The 16,538-nt window shown below is 57.0% G+C and overlaps 1 protein-coding gene across 3 annotated transcripts in view; it reads left to right on the top strand.

Moving 5' to 3' along the window:
• Positions 1–12,683, top strand: part of CAPN15 (calpain 15) — a 100,224-nt gene extending 87,541 nt beyond the window's left edge. For all 3 annotated transcript variants that reach the window (XM_044979931.1, XM_044979930.1, XM_044979932.1), the window contains exons 5-12: positions 1,164–1,387; positions 2,543–2,668; positions 3,845–3,997; positions 5,715–5,876; positions 6,993–7,222; positions 8,017–8,162; positions 8,865–9,043; positions 9,422–12,683. In XM_044979931.1, the coding sequence (XP_044835866.1) occupies positions 1,164–1,387; positions 2,543–2,668; positions 3,845–3,997; positions 5,715–5,876; positions 6,993–7,222; positions 8,017–8,162; positions 8,865–9,043; positions 9,422–9,599 (1,398 nt within the window). In that variant the 3' untranslated portion in view covers positions 9,600–12,683. The remainder of the gene's footprint in view (positions 1–1,163; positions 1,388–2,542; positions 2,669–3,844; positions 3,998–5,714; positions 5,877–6,992; positions 7,223–8,016; positions 8,163–8,864; positions 9,044–9,421) is intronic.
• Positions 12,684–16,538: the final 3,855 nt, after the last annotated feature.

The raw sequence follows: 16,538 nt of genomic DNA, 5'->3' as shown, positions 1-16,538 counted from the left end.
GTCACAAAATGTCACGCAATGTGGATAATCATAGGGTGCGCTTCATCTGTTGATCTCAAAGCACTTTCCCACGGTTCCTGCAGCACAGTGTTAGCTCAGCCAGGTTGCATGTAGGCGGTATTTTCCGTTGCTTTTTGAAATGTGTAACTTAACATCTAGCCCCAACAAGAGAAATGCCAGATATCGCCTCTGTCACTGCTGTCATCTGCTCCTCCTCTGTTTTTTTGTCTCCATAGGCTGTAAGCTCCTTGGGTGGGGAGCTGCCGGGTGTTTGCAAAATGCCTCGCTCATCTAACAAAACGCATGCAATAGGGTTATTTTTTATGTGTATTGTGGTAGTGTCTAGGAGACCCAGGCATAGACCAGGACCCCACTGTGCTAGGCGCTGCACAATCAATCATACAGGCTGTGCCTTGTGGCTAGTGCTGATGGAACCTTTGCAGATGTCTAGTTGTATTCACGCAGTCTTTGCATTTATTTATGAATATATAATCAATGCCACAGCTTAGCACCAGTAACAATGCCACAGCCTAGCACCATAACAAAGCAATTTCAGGGTACGCTCCTCCTGCAAAGCAGCCTCTGTCTAATTACTTCTCCCCATTGTCCCTGCGCTGCGGGGGAGAGAAGTTTGCTGTTGTGTCTCTGACATCTCAGAGCTGTCATCCATTTGTCCTTGAAGCAATCTCGTCTTTACCTTGTGTGAAATGTAACTGGTTCCATCTGTAAGTGCTCTGTAGTCAGCCTAATCCATGGGGCTGGGTTTGTGGGCGGGGTGGGGTGGGGTGGGGTGGGGTGTGAATCCAGGCATTCAGGACTTGTTTGAAATCCCCTTTTCTTATTAAACATTCCTAAATCCAGATTTACTGGGAAGTGGGGCCATTAGCCTGTGTTTGAAAACCTATCCCAATACATCTCTGCACCACACTGTCGGTGGAGTCTTCACAGCCTCTTGGGTCAACTCCAGCATGTGGGGGGGAAGTGACGCCACGGGAACAAGATGCTGGTCAGTTAATGCTGCGTGATCTTTGCAGGGTGGGATCAAGGAGACCGGGGGGAACTTTTGCACAAAGGTCCTGGCTTGCATGAGTGTGTGAGTGTGACTCTGTTGCTGGCCCCACGCCTCTATGTGGTTGTAACCCCTGGTTCTCTCCCTTTCTCAGGCCCAGAGGAAGCAGCTGTGGGTAGCCCTCATTGAGAAGGCTCTGGCCAAGCTGCATGGTTCGTACTTTGCCCTCCAGGCAGGGCGCGCCATCGAAGGCCTGGCTACACTAACCGGCGCCCCCTGCGAGAGCCTGATGCTGCAGGTCAGCTCCACTAACCCTCGCGAGGAGCCCATTGACACTGACCTCATCTGGGCCAAAATGCTGAGTTCTAAGGAGGCTGGGTAAGACGAGGCGGGAGGGGTTCACGTTCAGCTGTCAGGAGCATAGAGTTATAGAAGAGAGGCTAGAGTGGCAGCTCTCATTCTAAGAGAGCACAGAAGAGAGGCTAGAGTGTCAACCCAGAATGCAACCTGCCCCACTTGGTAGCCCTGATAAATTTTGGAAGCAGGGCCCTGGGCATAGTGCTAGGAAGTGACTTTCGCCTTGTTCGTTTCTGTACAGAAAATCCAACCCTGATGAGCTTCCCTCCCATAGTTATCCCCAGGCTGGGTTGGGTTTTAACGGCTGATTGTTAACCTGATGATTCATTTGATGTTTTTGCTTTGCTTGAGTTTTGTTTTCCAATCTTCTATATTATTAAGACCCCACCCCTGCATATTCCCCCATTGGGGCGTAACGTTGCTGTGAGAAGTGAAACCGGATCTGTGAGACTAGGAGAAGGCAGGATTCATTTGGATCTGCAATGAAGGGCGTTGGGAGATGCAGGGAGAAGGGAGGGAAGTTAGGGTCCTGGATGGCAGGTAGTGTTGTGTGCTGGAAACTGGTGATATTTCTCTCTGGCAGGAGAGGTTGGAGCCGGGATGGCTAAACAGACCATATGCGATGCCCAGGGTTCTGCTGCACAGTTCATCAGCTGTCCTTTTCTTTAATGGTGTAATCCGCCTGGAGAGACTACAGATCCCAGCATGCAATGCTTCTCTGTGCCTGAAGTGGGGTGCCCAGTGGAAACTCTAGAGTGCAGCACACAGTGGTCTATAACCTGCTCCAAGCAGACTGGATTGCTGTGTGCCAGGCCCGTGGTCTCAGCAGGGGGTCATCTCCATGGGGTGGCTGCATCTGTTCCGCTGTATGCCTGGCATGGGCAGCCCTAGCCCCAGGCATTGCCAATGGGGCCCTGGGCTGGGGCAAAGTACGGGGAGACCTGGGGACTGTGGGGTGAATAGAGAGAGAATGTTCCCGAGAACGGAATGTGTGGCTGGCACCGGGCCGCCTGTCACTGAACCAGGGGAGCTCCTCTTGGGGTTCGAGCGTGATTGTCCCTGGCTCCGTGCCCTTATGTGGAGGGGGAGGGCCAGCTCCAAGCCTCTCCTCCCATCCCTGTCAGTGCCACACGGCGCGGCGCCAATCTCCTCTGTTCTCCTCCCTGCCCATTGCAGGTTTCTGATGGGCGCCTCCTGTGGCGGGGGCAACATGAAGGTGGATGACGCAGCTTACGAGAGCATGGGCCTTCGCCCGCGGCACGCCTACTCAATACTGGACGTGCGGGACGTGCAGGGCTACAGGTGAGCCGGGCCACAGTGCACAGGGTGTCGTGCTGCCAGCCCCCTCTGTGCTCGGGTGGTGGTGGTTGGGGGGTGCAGGGTGAGCAGCACAGAGAAATTGTTCAGCCCCCTGCGCCTGCCCAGGGGCTGCTGAGACAGAGCCTTGCTCTAGCTGGGTTCATGGTGTCAGCGTAGGGCTAAGCTGAAATCCTGGGGGAAAGGGAGAGGGTGTGTCACGTGGCTGAGGATGGGGGTGTTGGGTTAAGGGACTGTCTGTGCTGAATGGCCCCCCTGCAGGCCTTGGCCCCAAGGGGACCCCAGGAACCCCAATAACAAACAGTGGCCAAGTCCCCCCAGTGGAATCCCTTGCTCTGTCCCTTGGTGTCACACAAACTGGTTTATGCCTTGGGGCGCTGCTGTGCTGTAGGCTGGCCCCCCCGGCATCCTTGCCCGCTGTATGCTGGGTGGCCCTGATCTCGCTGGACTAGCCATCCCCAATCTTTACTGGCCAGCACAGAGAGGTTCCCTGCCTGCCCCCCCCCCCGATTTTGTCTGTTTGTCTGCTACAAACAGGCCAGCCTCCAGCTGCGGCTGTAAGGCCTTGGGGTGGGTCTGCCACCTTCTCATCCTCACTGGCAGTGATGCTGGGCTTACGGGAGGGAGAGGAGGGCATGCTATGGGAGACCTGCTTTCAAAGCTAGCTCAGCGGGCTCAGTTTGGGATCTCTTTAATGGCTTGCCTACATCCCACCACTCTGCCGCTCAGTGTTGTCGTGCAAGTGGCCTCTGCTGAGCGCAGCGTAAGGACGGTATTTGGGTTGCAGCAGATACAGGATGGAGGGGCACTGGCAGAGGTGGGGGGGGCCCAGGGCTGGGATAGCAGGCAGGGTTGCTGTGGGTCTGAACTGAGGTGAACTTGCAGGGCAGAGCTGTGCTGGGAGCCCAGGAGTGGGGTAGTGGCAGAGTGAGGACAGGAGGTTGCACAGCCCCTGCCTGCACTAGGCCAGGGTCAGGCCATGCTTTCAGTCCCCTGATTTTGGGGACGCCGTGCTTTTGTGCTGGCTCACCCCCGGGGGGTGGAGGGGGAGAGTCTCAGCAGATGAAAACTGTCTAGTGGGTTGTAGCTGACGAGTGCAGTAGCTGTGGCCTTCGCCCAGCACTGCTGTGATTCTGGGGGCTGTTCCCTCTGCCCCATCAGGCTCCTGCGGCTCCGGAACCCCTGGGGTCGCTTTTCCTGGAATGGCAGCTGGTCTGACGAGTGGCCCCACTGGCCAGTGCACTTGCGTCACGATCTGATGCCCCATGGGAGCAGCGAGGGCGTCTTCTGGATGGAGTATGGCGACTTCATCAGGTAAAGCCGAACAGGGGGCTCCCCGCATGCCAGCGCCTGGGGGCTACACTGGGTCCCCCTCACCCTACTGAGCTCCGAATTCCTGGCCTCGTCGTTATCTATTATAGAACAGGAGACAGGAGCTGGGCAGCTGCCCCCTGGGCCTGTCTTGCTTCCCCTGGGACTGAATCTAGCGAGAGCCCCAGATCCCAACAACTCTGGGCTCAGATCAGACTCTGCTGCCACCTGCACTGAGAGTCCAGCTTCAAAAAAAACCCAAGCTAGGCAGAGCTTGGCTGAGTGGCAGCTGAGGGTGGGAGGGTACCGAGGTTTGTGTGGGGTAAATACCTGGGATGAGGGAGGTGGCTTAAAGGGAGGGAGAAGGGGCAACAGGATAAAATTACAAAAGGGAAAATTTAGCCCCTAAATCAGGAAAAAACTGGCTGCTCCTGAGCTCTCTCAGAGCTTCTCGAGGGGCGTGGGGGAAGCTGTCACTTGGGACAGGACACAGCTCTGGAGAAATCCTGAGGGCTGAATCCTGCCCTGCCCCCGGGCTCCCGTGTACTCCATGGCAAGGGAAGCCCAGAGCCTGTGGAGAGGACTCCTGGGATCCCATGGCAGCCTGGGGCCAAGGCTCACGAGCATGGGTAGTTGGGCACAAGGTCAGACATGGACAGATACACAGACTGCATTAAAATGCCCCATTGAGAGTCGGCAGTAAATGCTCCAGGGGCTGGGAGGTCTCTGAGCTAAGACAGTCCTCGCTAGCCCCTCTGGCCAGGGCAGTGCAGCAGGTCGTCCCCTGTGGCAGGAGTCTGTGTTGGCTCCCGCCAGCGATCCGAGTGGGTCCAGTATGTGGCGCAGGGTCAGACCTGGCCAGTGTTGGGATGGGGGGGTCCTGCCGGTCTCCTGCCGGATGTGCTGCTGGCGATTCGTGGGCCCAGGCCAGTGGTGTGTGCCACCTTAGAGGAGACTTAAACCCAAGTGCCTGGTTGTTTATGGGTCTTCAGGGCCCCAGGAGCAGCACTGGCTGGGCTGTGCCCACATCCCCTGGCCCTTGCCAAGCACGGTACTTTGGCGCCACCTAGTGGTGATCGGCGTGCCGGTGCTGTCTCCTGAAGGGGGAATCCTCTCCCTATAAAACGCCTCTAGCCCCTCACGATCCTTTGAGGCTCTTAGGCGTCAGGCAGGGGCTGTACTAGTTTGGGGAAGAGCCATTTAATCCCCCACCACCCCCAGTGCTGCTCTCCTTTGTTTCTGCCCCTCCCTCCCTCCCTCTTTCCCACCCGCTCGTTGCCTCTTCCACCAGGAATGCCAGGGGCTGGGGAGCCTGGGCCAGGTCTCCATGGGCAATCCCTGTAGCACCCCCTGCTGGGCAGCACAGCTGCCCAGGGCCACCCCACTGGGCTCTGGCTCCAGCCTGCGAGCCGTGCAAGGAGAGGGGCTGGGCGTGGGGGTGTGCTGGCTGGGGCGCGTCTGGCCTGGCCCCTGCTCACTGGGAAGCCCCTCTCCATTGCAGAGGACGTGGATCGTGCCACCCTGACCCACCCCCGGTGCGGCTCCTGTCCATGGGGAGCCATCTGCATCCTCCTTGGAGGTGCTCTGTTGCCCGGCGGTGGGGAGGGTGAGGCTGGATCCACTCACCAAGGCCCTGGTGCAGCCTGGGTTTGCAAGCCCCAGTCCAGCCATGGCTGCCGTTGCCTGGAACTGACGCTGGCTTTGGCCCCACTCCTGGCAGATACTTTGACTCGGTGGATATCTGCAAGCTCCACTCAGACTGGCACGAGGTTCGGGTGCAGGGGACCTTCCCCAACAAGGCCAGTGGACCCGTGACGGTGACCTCGCTGACGGTGCTGGAGCGTGCTGCGCTGGAGTTCGCCCTTTTCCAGGAGGGCAGCAGGTGAGGCAGGGAAACCAGGTCTGGCACTTGGGCACGGAGCAATGCCTTGGATCTAGTTCAGAAAAGCAGTGCAGGGGGGAACGGGTCTGGGAGCCAGGAGTCTGAGGTTCCATTCTCAGCTCTGCCCCTCACCCCTGGGTGACCACGGGCAAGTCACTGCCATGCTCTGGGCCTCCGTTTCCCCACTGTAAATGGGGATAATATATATATAATTATATAAATATATATAATTGGAGATATACCAATCTCCTAGAACTGGAAGGGACCTTGAAAGGTCATTGAGTCCAGCCCCCTGCCTTCACTAGCAGGACCAATTTTTGCCCCAGATTCCTAAGTGGCCTCCTCAAGGATTGAACTCACAATCCTGGGTTTAGCAGGCCAATGGTCAAACCACTGAGCTATCCCTCCCCCCATTAACATTTGCAAAGCGCTTTGGGATCCTTGTTCAAGTGGTGCTGGCGACAGGCCAGCTGTGGTTATTCCCTGACTGTCCAAAGCAGCCTGGGCTGGGAATTGCCCGGATCGGCATTTCTCCCAGCAATCTCCCAGCCTCCCTCCTGGGGCTGGCCTGGGAAGGTGGCTCTGCTGCGATGCCTCGGTGCTGCTTACTGCGGATGAGAACAGGGCCAGACAGGAAGTGCTCTGCCCCATCTGCCGGCTGCAGGTGTAAAGCCCTGACTCGGTGCAGGAGACATGCGAAGGGGAAAGATCACCAAGATCTGCCCGGGGTTTTATTGTAATCCGCTGATACCAGCACCCAGGACGTGTCTCTCTCTGCCTGAGCTGTATGCAAGCAGGAGGGGTTTGTGTCAGGCGAAGGGCACCCAGGCCAGCAGGGGGAGCCTTTCTTGGGTACACACTTGCCCCCTGTAGCCCTACCCTGTATTACAGAGCTAAGCCTGCAAAGCACGCCGGCCGCTGCTAGGGGGCGCTTCTGCCATGCTTTCCCCAGGCCCAGCTGGTGGATCTGCTCCGCTTGACCTGTCCTGCTCACGGCAGCACAGCTCACCTTGGCAGTAAAGCCATATCCCCTGGTTAGAGCCTCCCCATCCAGGGTGGGTAGGGGACATGGCTGGCGCAGTCCTGACTTCTCCCCCCGCACCCCACCCCTGGCAGGCGCTCCGACACGGTGGACAGCCACTTGCTGGACCTGTGCATCATGGTGTTCCGCGCCACCTTCACCAGCGGGAACAAGCTGAGCCTGGGCCGGCTGGTGGCCCACAGCAAGCGGGCGGTGAAGAAGTTTGTGAACTGCGATGTCATGCTGGAGCCGGGCGAGTACGCTGTCGTGTGCTGTGCCTTCAACCACTGGAATGCCCTGCTGCCGGGCACGTCCTCTGGCCAGGGTGAGGCCCCAGGCGCTGCCGGCTTGGCACACCAGCCCGCTGAGCGTGCCCTGCAGGGAAGGGCTGTGGGGCTGGCTGCATTGCCGCCTCACTCCTGTGCTGCAGGCCGGAGGTGGAGGGGCAGTGGTATCTCCCCCTGGCTTCCCCCCTTGGCTGGGCATGTCCCTGCAGCCTGCCCTGAGGGGCTGTGGGGTGGGTGGGTCGGAGAGGGAAGGCAGCTTGGCGAGAGTCCAGGTCCTAGTCTCTCCAGCACTGTGTCCCATTTCCGTTTCATGAGACACAGGCGATCTGTGATCTCATGGGGGAAAGAGGGCCACCGTCAGCACAGCTCACCCTGCCCTTCCCCAGCCTGGTCCCTCCAGGCACAGAGTTCCCTCTGCCAGGCCGAGTGCCCAATGCCAGCCCTGCCAGTCCTCTGCCTCCTAGGAGCTCCCCCAGAGCCAGTTGTGCCAATAGTTGGCTAGTGAGTCACCTGCAATCACTGCAGACTCACTCAAGAATTCCTGTCTTCGGGAATCCGGACTCCTGGGTCCTGTTCCAGGCACTATCTGACTTGGGCCAGTAACAGCACCGCCCCGTGCCTCAGTTTCCCCTGTCCGGGGGTGAGTAAGGTCTGTCCCAAGGGGGCTGTGATGTCGGTGGAGCTCGGCGAGGTGCTGGTGAAGGGAACAGGGTGCCCTGGTCAGCGTCCTGTCCCGAGCAGCAGGAGCTGAACACAGGGGGAAGCATGGGCAGTATGACGGGGGCTGGGTGGCCTGGTGCACCCCCTCATTGAACCATCTTTGTCTCCCCAGCCTCCAGCCCCCCCGCTGACAGCTCCAGCTACATCCTGGCCATCTACAGCTCCCGCCTGGTGATGGTGGAGCAGGTCGAGGCACAACCCACCACGCTGGCCGACGCCATCATCCTGCTGACCGAGAACAAGGGCGAGCGGCATGAGGTGGGTGTGGAGCCCAGCTGAGTCCCAAGCTGCTGGCTGACGGGTTGGTACACATGGGCTACCCCCAGGTCCGTCTGCTCTGCAGCCTCCCAGCCTGGGGAGAAGGACGCACGCTAGCGGGCTGGAGCTAGCGCACTACAAATAGCTGAGTGGACATTGCCGCTCCAGCTGGCGCTCTGCTCACTCACCCCTAGCTTACTGCTGCCCCCAGCTGGTGGCTCTTGCTTGTGGCTGGAGGGGGGTCTCCCCTTTGCTGCAGGTTCTCCGTCCCTCTCCCACAGGGAGCCCGGCTCAGCTCAATCGTATGCCCTCACCTCTGGGGGCCAGGTTTCCCTGCCAGGCAGGTAGGGCAGGCTGGTGGGAGGTCAGTGCCTGACTGGCGGATCCTGCAGGCACCCTGCTTGGGGTGCATGAGGGTGTGAATGGGCTCAGTCCCTGGAGAACAGGGAGGGCAGGGGTTAGGAGGACAGGGCATCCCTGCGCCTGAAGGATCATCCCTTCCTCCCCTGGATGCTGAGGTGGGTAAATACTGGTGATGTATAGCAAGGGCAGGTGCCTTGGATAGCTTGGGGTGAGCAGGAGAGGCCAGCAGCTCCCTCTGGTTGGCAGGGTTCCTGTTGTGACGGCGGGCACTGACTCTGTGGTTCTGGTGCGGGGGCTGGGAGGGGCCTGCTCGTCTAACCCTGCTGGTTGTCCCGTCAGGGCCGCGAGGGGATGACCTGCTACTACTTGACACATGGCTGGGCGGGGCTGATTGTGGTGGTGGAGAACCGGCACCCCAAGTCCTACCTGCACGTCCAGTGTGACTGCACAGACAGCTTCAACGTGGTGTCCACACGGGGCAGCCTGAAAACCCAGGACAGTGTGCCACCCCTGCACAGGTGAGGGGCACCCCACCAGGGCGAAGGGCACCTCAGGGAATGCCAGGAATTAAGCTGCCATGTGACGGGGCCTGCAATGCCGGCCCAGACTGAGAGACCCCTCTGCCCCAGGGCATTGCCTGGCGAGAGGATCTGGTGCCCCCAGCCCGACCACAGAGACCCCCATGGGGCATGGGCTAGGGAGGCAATCCGGTGCCGGGTGGCCGGGGCATGGGCTGGCGAGGGAGCCTAGCTACCAGCCAAGCCCCCTGGCCCCATGGCCATAGCAAGGCCCTGCATGAGGGGTCCTCACATAAGAGCATGTGTCTCTCAATAGCTGCACCCATGGGCTGAGAGCAGGCTCTGGCCGCACTCCCACTGACCCCTCTCCCCCCGCAGACAGGTGCTGGTGATCCTCTCCCAGCTGGAAGGCAACGCTGGCTTCTCCATCACCCACCGCCTGGCGCACCGCAAAGCCGCCCAGGCCTTCCTCAACGACTGGATGGCAACGAAAGGGACCCACAACCCGCTGCTCACCCCTGAGGTGGCAGGGCTGCATGGGCCCCGGCCGCTATGACAACCAGCCCAGCCCTCCCTGCCCCTCTCCTGCTTCTGCCTTCTCGCTTTAACCAAGGCCTTGGCCCCGGCTGCTTTGGGCTGCTTCCCGACCCGGCGGTGCTGAGCCACCAGGGGGCAGCGCCACAGCATCCTGCCAAGCGCTTTTCCCTCAGGGCTGGGGATCCCCCTCCCACTCCCCTCCCTGCCTCCGCACAACCCCCCTCCGCCAACGCACGCACTTTACAGGGAGCCAGCCGGGGCGGGGGCAGTCTCAGGATCCTGGCCCTTCCCCCGCCCCTCCAGTGCATGCGCTTGGTCTGGAGGAATGGCCACCAATTGCCAGGGCAGCCGGGAGCCTTGGCCAGGCTGGGGGAGGAGAACGGGGGCGGGGAGGCAGGTTCCTTCCAAACCCTACGGCCACTCAGGACTCTGCTCCCCCCGCTAGCGTCAGGCACCTGATACTGCAAAAAACAATATACCTCTGACTGACGTCTGTCCGTCTGTGTGTGCTCCCTTCTGCCCGCCTGGCACCGTGGGGCCCAGCTCCGGGATTGCCCGCCTGGATGCTGTGGAAGCAGGGCTACAGCAACCTGGTTGGGGCCCGGTGGAGCCGGCCTTGGGCCCTGCCTTGTCCTGTCGGCTATTTGCCAGCAAAAGAGAATTGAGAGCCAGTGTGAGACCAAGCTCGTGGCAAGGACACAGGTGGCCAGGGGGCCAGCCCAGCCGAAGTGGGCTCGCATGGGTTGTCGGGAAGGTGCTGCTGCTTTAAATGGCCATGGGTGCATGGAATCACCTCAGCCCGGCCCAGCCTGGGGCGCTGACATCTCTGCCTCCAGCTGCGTCTCATGCCAGCGGCTTGACAGGAGGCAGATGGTGAAGATCAGGGAGAAGATGATCAAGCTGGGAATTTACATGACCTACAAATCTGGTAAAAGTTGCTGGTCAGTGCCCCCACCTCTGATCTCTGTGCCTCCAAACCAACTCTGGGTAAAGCCTTATGTCCCAGAGATTTCTGGGAGTGGTAGTTTTTTGTCCCGTGGCCTGCAGAGGGGCGTTTGTCCAAATTTCACCAGGGCAAAGAACAGTGTTTGGGGGCAGCCCCCTCCTGCAGTGGGCAGAACGCAGCTGCTTGGAGCTGCTTTTTCCCCTAGGAGTGGGGGTGGTGATTTCATTTGAAAAGCAGCAGTTAGCGTTTTACAAAGCGTCTTTTACCAAAATTGAGTGAAATGGCCCTTTCTGCACTGCGTTGTGAGACACAGGGCATATGTGGGATTCCAGCCCCCGCGCTCTGTGTGTACGAGGAACACGTGTACTATGCAGTAGTGGCCGTGGGGAGCAGGGTTAGGAGAGAAGCCATGAGCTGTGCTGGAGAACCGTCCTCTGGCACTGACAGTCCAGCCTTCCCCAGCACGCCTCTCAACCCCTGGCACCACTGCCCCAGCTTGGGGGCTGGCCCAGGCGCATAGGGAGGCCAGCCAGAGATGGCCTGACTACAGGCTGAGAGGCCTGATCCTGGCCTTCTCTGCACCAGGGAAGCCAACAGAGCTGCCACTTCACAAACAATTGAGCTTGACTGCTGGGTTAGTGCAGCACATGGCTGGGCCCAGGTGAAAGGAGCGGGGATTCTCCAGGGCTGTCAGTGTATGGGGTAGGTACAGCATAGCGGGTACACCAGCCAGCACTGGGGTTCGGACACAGGCTGGGGGCTGAGCAGACTCGCACCCCTCCCCCATTGTTTGAAAGTTTTGCCATGCACTGACTTTTATTTTTTTAAATGATCATTGCTTTGAACAGCCAATCAAATCCCAGCTGGCTTAGGCAGGGAATCCCTGCCCCCTAGACGCCCCACTCTTTAGGGGACCCAGAGCTGCTGATGGGGCACGGGGTTCTGCCCAGGCACCTTGTGGGGTTTGCAGGGCAGAGGGAGCAGGGGCTGAGGGTCATGTCCAGAGCAGAGGCAGCGATTCTGGAATGGCAGCAAACACCTTGTGCGGTAGACGTCATGGGGCCCGTTGGAGAGCGTGGGCATGGGGTGTCATGGGAGTGACAGTTTAGTCCCTGGCGCCATTGGGCACTAGCAGGAGATCTGTGCTCATGGCTGATTAGCGAGGTGGGCCCTAGCCCCCCAGGCTGCCACTTCTGCGTGTGGGATTCTGAGCTAGCCAGGTCTCACTGCAGGTGAATCCACTCGGCTTTGTGCAGAGCGTGACTCCCCCGGACCAGCGAAGCCTCTCCTCCATAGCAGGCTCTTTGATGTGAAAATCCCAGGGCGGTTTTAACTCTGGTTTTAAGCTTTGCACTAATCTTCCCCCAAAGGCTCCTGGGAAATATTCTGTTTTTTTAGTGGGCGGGGGGGCGATGCTCAGACGGAATCAGCCCTGGAGCCACCCATTTCACTTACCTGCCCTTATGAACATCCTGAAACAGGCGCTCGGTCCCTAGGCAGACAGGCCTCTGGTCAGATTCTCCAGCACAGGTAGGCCTGAGGCCTGCACTGGTAGCTTGCCAGGCTGTCCCCCCTGAGCAGCCATCTCACCCTGAGAGATCAGCTGTGCTGTAGAGACCCAGACTGTGGGCAGGCTGGCGTTCTGCTGAGCACCGAGGGGGTTGGCAGTGCCAAGGCTTATTTTGACCCCAGGTTTTACGTTTCCCCTCCAGGCTGTGAGCGTGGGACACTTCTCTCCTCCCTTCTGTTGTTATGGTCTGCACTGTGCTCCTTGGGAAGGAGGGAGGTGGGAATGGGGGATCCCTGCTGGGGGGGATATTGCCCCTTCATGTGCGCTGCCTCTCAGACCCTGCTGGCCGCCAATGGCAGGGAGCAGCTGAGCCAAGCTCTGTTATTTGTAGTTTTTATTCGTCGAACGATCTGTTCCGTCCTTTCCTCCTTTGGACGATTCCGTCTTTTTCTTTTCTCGCTCTCTCTCTCGTCTTTTCTCTCTCTGAGCTGTGAATATTTTTAACCCTGTAAATACTGTCCAGCTCTTATGAAACACAGGCTATTTTATCAATTGTAAATCAGATCTGTAATCCCTGTATGATACAAATTATCCATGGGTGGTTTTCAAACTCAGGTTCCAATGGACCAAATAAAGTTTTGTTTTTTAATTAAGCCCCTTGTTTACTCTGTTGTTATTTGTGTAGGTCATTTTCAGTCATACACTTGGAAGCCCACGCTGGGAAGCAGGGTTTGCTATGTTTCATACAAGAACAATGAAATTGAAAGCTCAAAACTAAGAGGAAATGACGTCACACTGTGCACAGTTAACCTGTGGAACTCATTGTCACAAGATGTCACAGAGGCCAAGAACCTAGCAAGATTCAAGGAGGGACTGGACACATCTAGAGATAACATGAGTATCTAGAGCTGTTATAGTAAACATTAAAAACTAAACAAGAGTTTGAGGAGGAAATATAAACACTCATGCTTCAGGGCACAAGTCAACCTCTCCATAATGGGAGTCAGGAGGAAACTTTCCCTGAAGGTTTGTTATCCCATAACTGCTACTGCAGGGTTTCTCCTATCTTCCTCTAAAGCTAGTACTGAGGCCAAATGCTGGTGTAGATGGACCCTTGGTCTGAGTTGTTCTGGCAGTTCCTACAATTCACCAATTTTATGGTTCTTCACAGGATTTGGAAAATTTGAGGAACTCTGAACTTTAGTGGATAAATTCATGGCCTGCTGGGATGGCACAGAGATGTGGCTGGGTAGGTATGGTGCTGACCTGGGAAGCAGGAGAGGGGGGTTCTATTCCTGGCTCTCTGGTTGACTTTGGGCAAGAGCCTGCCTCTATGCCTCTGTTTCCCCATCTCTATAAGGGGAATAATGACACCTTTGTAAAGAGCTGTGGTCCCTAAAGAGATGGCAGGACATAAATGCTATGTGGTATTATAACTGTGCTGCACCCTGTTGTCACTCGAAGCCTCACTGCAACAAAAAGGACTGAATTTGAATCTGTCCTGCCCTGAGCTAAGAGAGAATTCCTGGTAGCTAGTAGCATAGGGCCTGTGCAGCAGTGCTACTTCCGTCCACTAGAGGGTAGCAGTAACACACCAGCAGCTTGCCATGTCTGTTATTGCTATGTCCTTAACTGGCCGGGGGATCAGGCCAGCAGCCCCACGCTGCTCTGGTTCTTTTAACTCTTGAGAAACCTTGGACCTGCTGTCTCCTCAACAGTCCCTGGGCCAGCAGACTCCTTAGCAGGGGGAAGTGGTCAGTGCAGCAATCGCTGTGTGGGTAAGGGCATTATTACTGCTTTGACCAGCACATCTCCTGCCCGGTGGGGACGTGCTGGGAGCAGGACCCGTGCTACTGAGATCGGGAGTGTTTGCATTCATACTGGCACCGGGGGATGTAGTGTGCTGTGTGGATGGGCACAGGTGCTCGAACTGGGGCTCCTCATCTTTCTGAAAGTGGGGGGTGCCCAGAATTGGACACAGGACTCCAGCTGGGGCCTCACCAGTGCTGAGTAGAGCCGGATGATTATCTCCCACCTCTTACAACACTCCTGTTAATTCACCCCAGATTAATAATAGCCTTTTTTGCAGCTGTATCACATTGTTGACTCTTATTCGATTTGGGATTCACTCTAACCCAGAGATCCTTTTCAGCCATACTACTACCTAGACAGCTAGTCTCCATTTTGTAGCTGTGTATTTGATTTGTCTTTCATAAATGTAGGACGTTGCACTTGTCTTTATTGAATTTCATCTTGTTCATTTCAGAGCAAGTCTCCAATTTATCAAGGTCGTTTTTGAGTTCTAGTGTGAACGACCCCTCGTGGCTGCGTCAGTCCCACATTTTGTAAGCACACGCTCCACTCCGTTATTGATTATGTAATCAAAATATTGAATAGCATCAGACACAGGACTGTCCCCAGTGGGACCACACTAGCTATGGTGGCCCCATTTGACAGTGAACCATTGATAACTACGCGTTCAATACAGTCTTTCAAACAGGTTCGCATCCGTTTTAGAGTAATTTAATTTAGACAGCATTTCCTGAGATTCCTTATGAGAACATGCTTCCTAGTTTCTAGCAGCTTCTTTTCAGCTAATTGCCATTGCCACTGCTGTAAGGAGACAGAGTTCAGCAGTGCCACCCGCTCACACCGCGTCAGAATCTGGGCCCAAGGGTCTGCATAAAGGGTAAGTTATAAAATGGGGTGTGTGTGTGTGTGTGTGTTCCTAACCCCGACTGTTCAAGAATCAGGAGTCAGGCCTCAAAATCATGAGATTGACTTAAAAATCATGAGCTTTTTTTTTTTTTTAAATGGGTTCATTTTCTTTGTCTTCTCGTTTCCTTCCCTTTTGTGGGTGGTTGGGGCCTGTTTTAAGCTCAACATTGTTTGCTTTTAAATGACAGGTGGGATTTTTGCCTTTCATTTGAATCCAGGAGCTGGGGCTTTGAGAAAAAACATCACTTATTGTGCGACTCGTGATAAAAGTGCCAGCGTTGGCAACATACAGTGTGTTGCCATGTGTGTGTGTGTGAGAGAGAGAGCGCGCGCTCCTGGATGGACAGAAACAAACTGATTTAAATCCATAACACCCCAATTGCTGCCAACGTGTTTGCCCTATTCCCAGCGGACTGAGAGATTTCCTGGGTGGGGCTAAACCTCTCTGATGCCATCATGGAAACACTGGCCAGACCCACATGAGCTAGTCCCTGGCTAGGGCCTGCGGAAATACACATAAATGTCTGTGCAGAAATCTGTTTTGAGACCAGCCAGCGAGGGGCAGCATAGTCACAAGAAATACATTGGCCTGAGTTGAAGCCTGGTTCCTGATTCCTTCTCTAGGATACCAACCTGCTCTGCCTGAGCCCTGTTGGAGCATCCCGGGGTTTTCCTTTGGCTGCTGGGGCAGGGCGCTGTGTTTGGTGCATGTCCCCATGTCAGCAGTGCTCAGGGGCTGTCACAGCCCACCAAGCGTTCTTGCCCCGTGGGGAGGCCGTGAGAGCAGTGGGCAGGTGGTGAGGAATCTGGGCTCGGCATCCCATTTGTGGGTCTTCATTGCACGTTCTCTACCCCTGCTTCAGGGATTCTGTCTGGCCAGGGGACTTGTCTGGCCCTCCTAGCTCAGCACGTCCCAAGCCTTAGTGGAATCCCATCCCACCGCCTCCTACTGTCCCCCCTCACCCCCCGTGGATCTCTGCCCAGCCCTCTTGACCATATCTTGCGCAGCGGGGCCCGATCCTCAGCTGCAATGAGGCAGGCTGGGTTCTGAGCGCTCCCCAAACTCCAGCCATGGACATCTTGCCTCATGCATTTCACCGGAAGGTGAAGCTCCCTCCCCCTGCCCCCAGGTGTGACCGTGCCCAGTAAACGAGGTTAACCCGTGGCTATTCTGGGGAAAAGGGTGGAGTTATTGGGCACATGGCAGTGCTGGGGGCCTGGCCCCATGGCATTCCAGGCTGCCCTCCTGGACACCAGTTTGCAGCGCTCGCAGGGTGCCAGCCCTGCAGCCAATCACTGCCCCCAGCTGGGAAGGACGAGAATCGTTCCAAGTCTTGGAATGGACCATTGGACCAAGATTCCCCCAAAGCTGCTGCCCACCTCACTCAGGCTGTCTGCCCAGCCAGCGCAGGGGAGCCCGGAGGATCGAAGAACTCGGGACCTGCCCTGCTGGCTCCGGCGCTAGCCCATGCCAGAGCAGGGCAGTTATGGAGTGATCCACCCATCTGCCATGCCTGGCTTCTGGCACTCAGTGGTTTAGGGACACCCAGAGCGTGCGGTTGTGTCCCTGCCCATCTTGGCTATTAGCCATTGATGGATTCATCATCCATGAACCTATTCAGGGCTTGTTTGACCCCGGTTAGCCTTTTGGCCTTCACAACATCCCCTAGCAATGAGTTCCACCACTTGGCTGTGCGTTGCATGAAGAAATACTTCCTCTTGTTTGTATGCCACCTGCAGCCTATTAAGGTCATAGGGTGACCCCTGGTTCTCGTATTGCATGA

Source organism: Mauremys mutica, chromosome 11 (genome assembly GCF_020497125.1).
Source record: "Mauremys mutica isolate MM-2020 ecotype Southern chromosome 11, ASM2049712v1, whole genome shotgun sequence".
In the NCBI taxonomy this organism is placed as follows: Eukaryota; Metazoa; Chordata; order Testudines; family Geoemydidae; genus Mauremys; species Mauremys mutica.
Note: the sequence above shows the minus strand (reverse complement) of the source record. Positions and strands in the feature narration are given on the sequence as shown.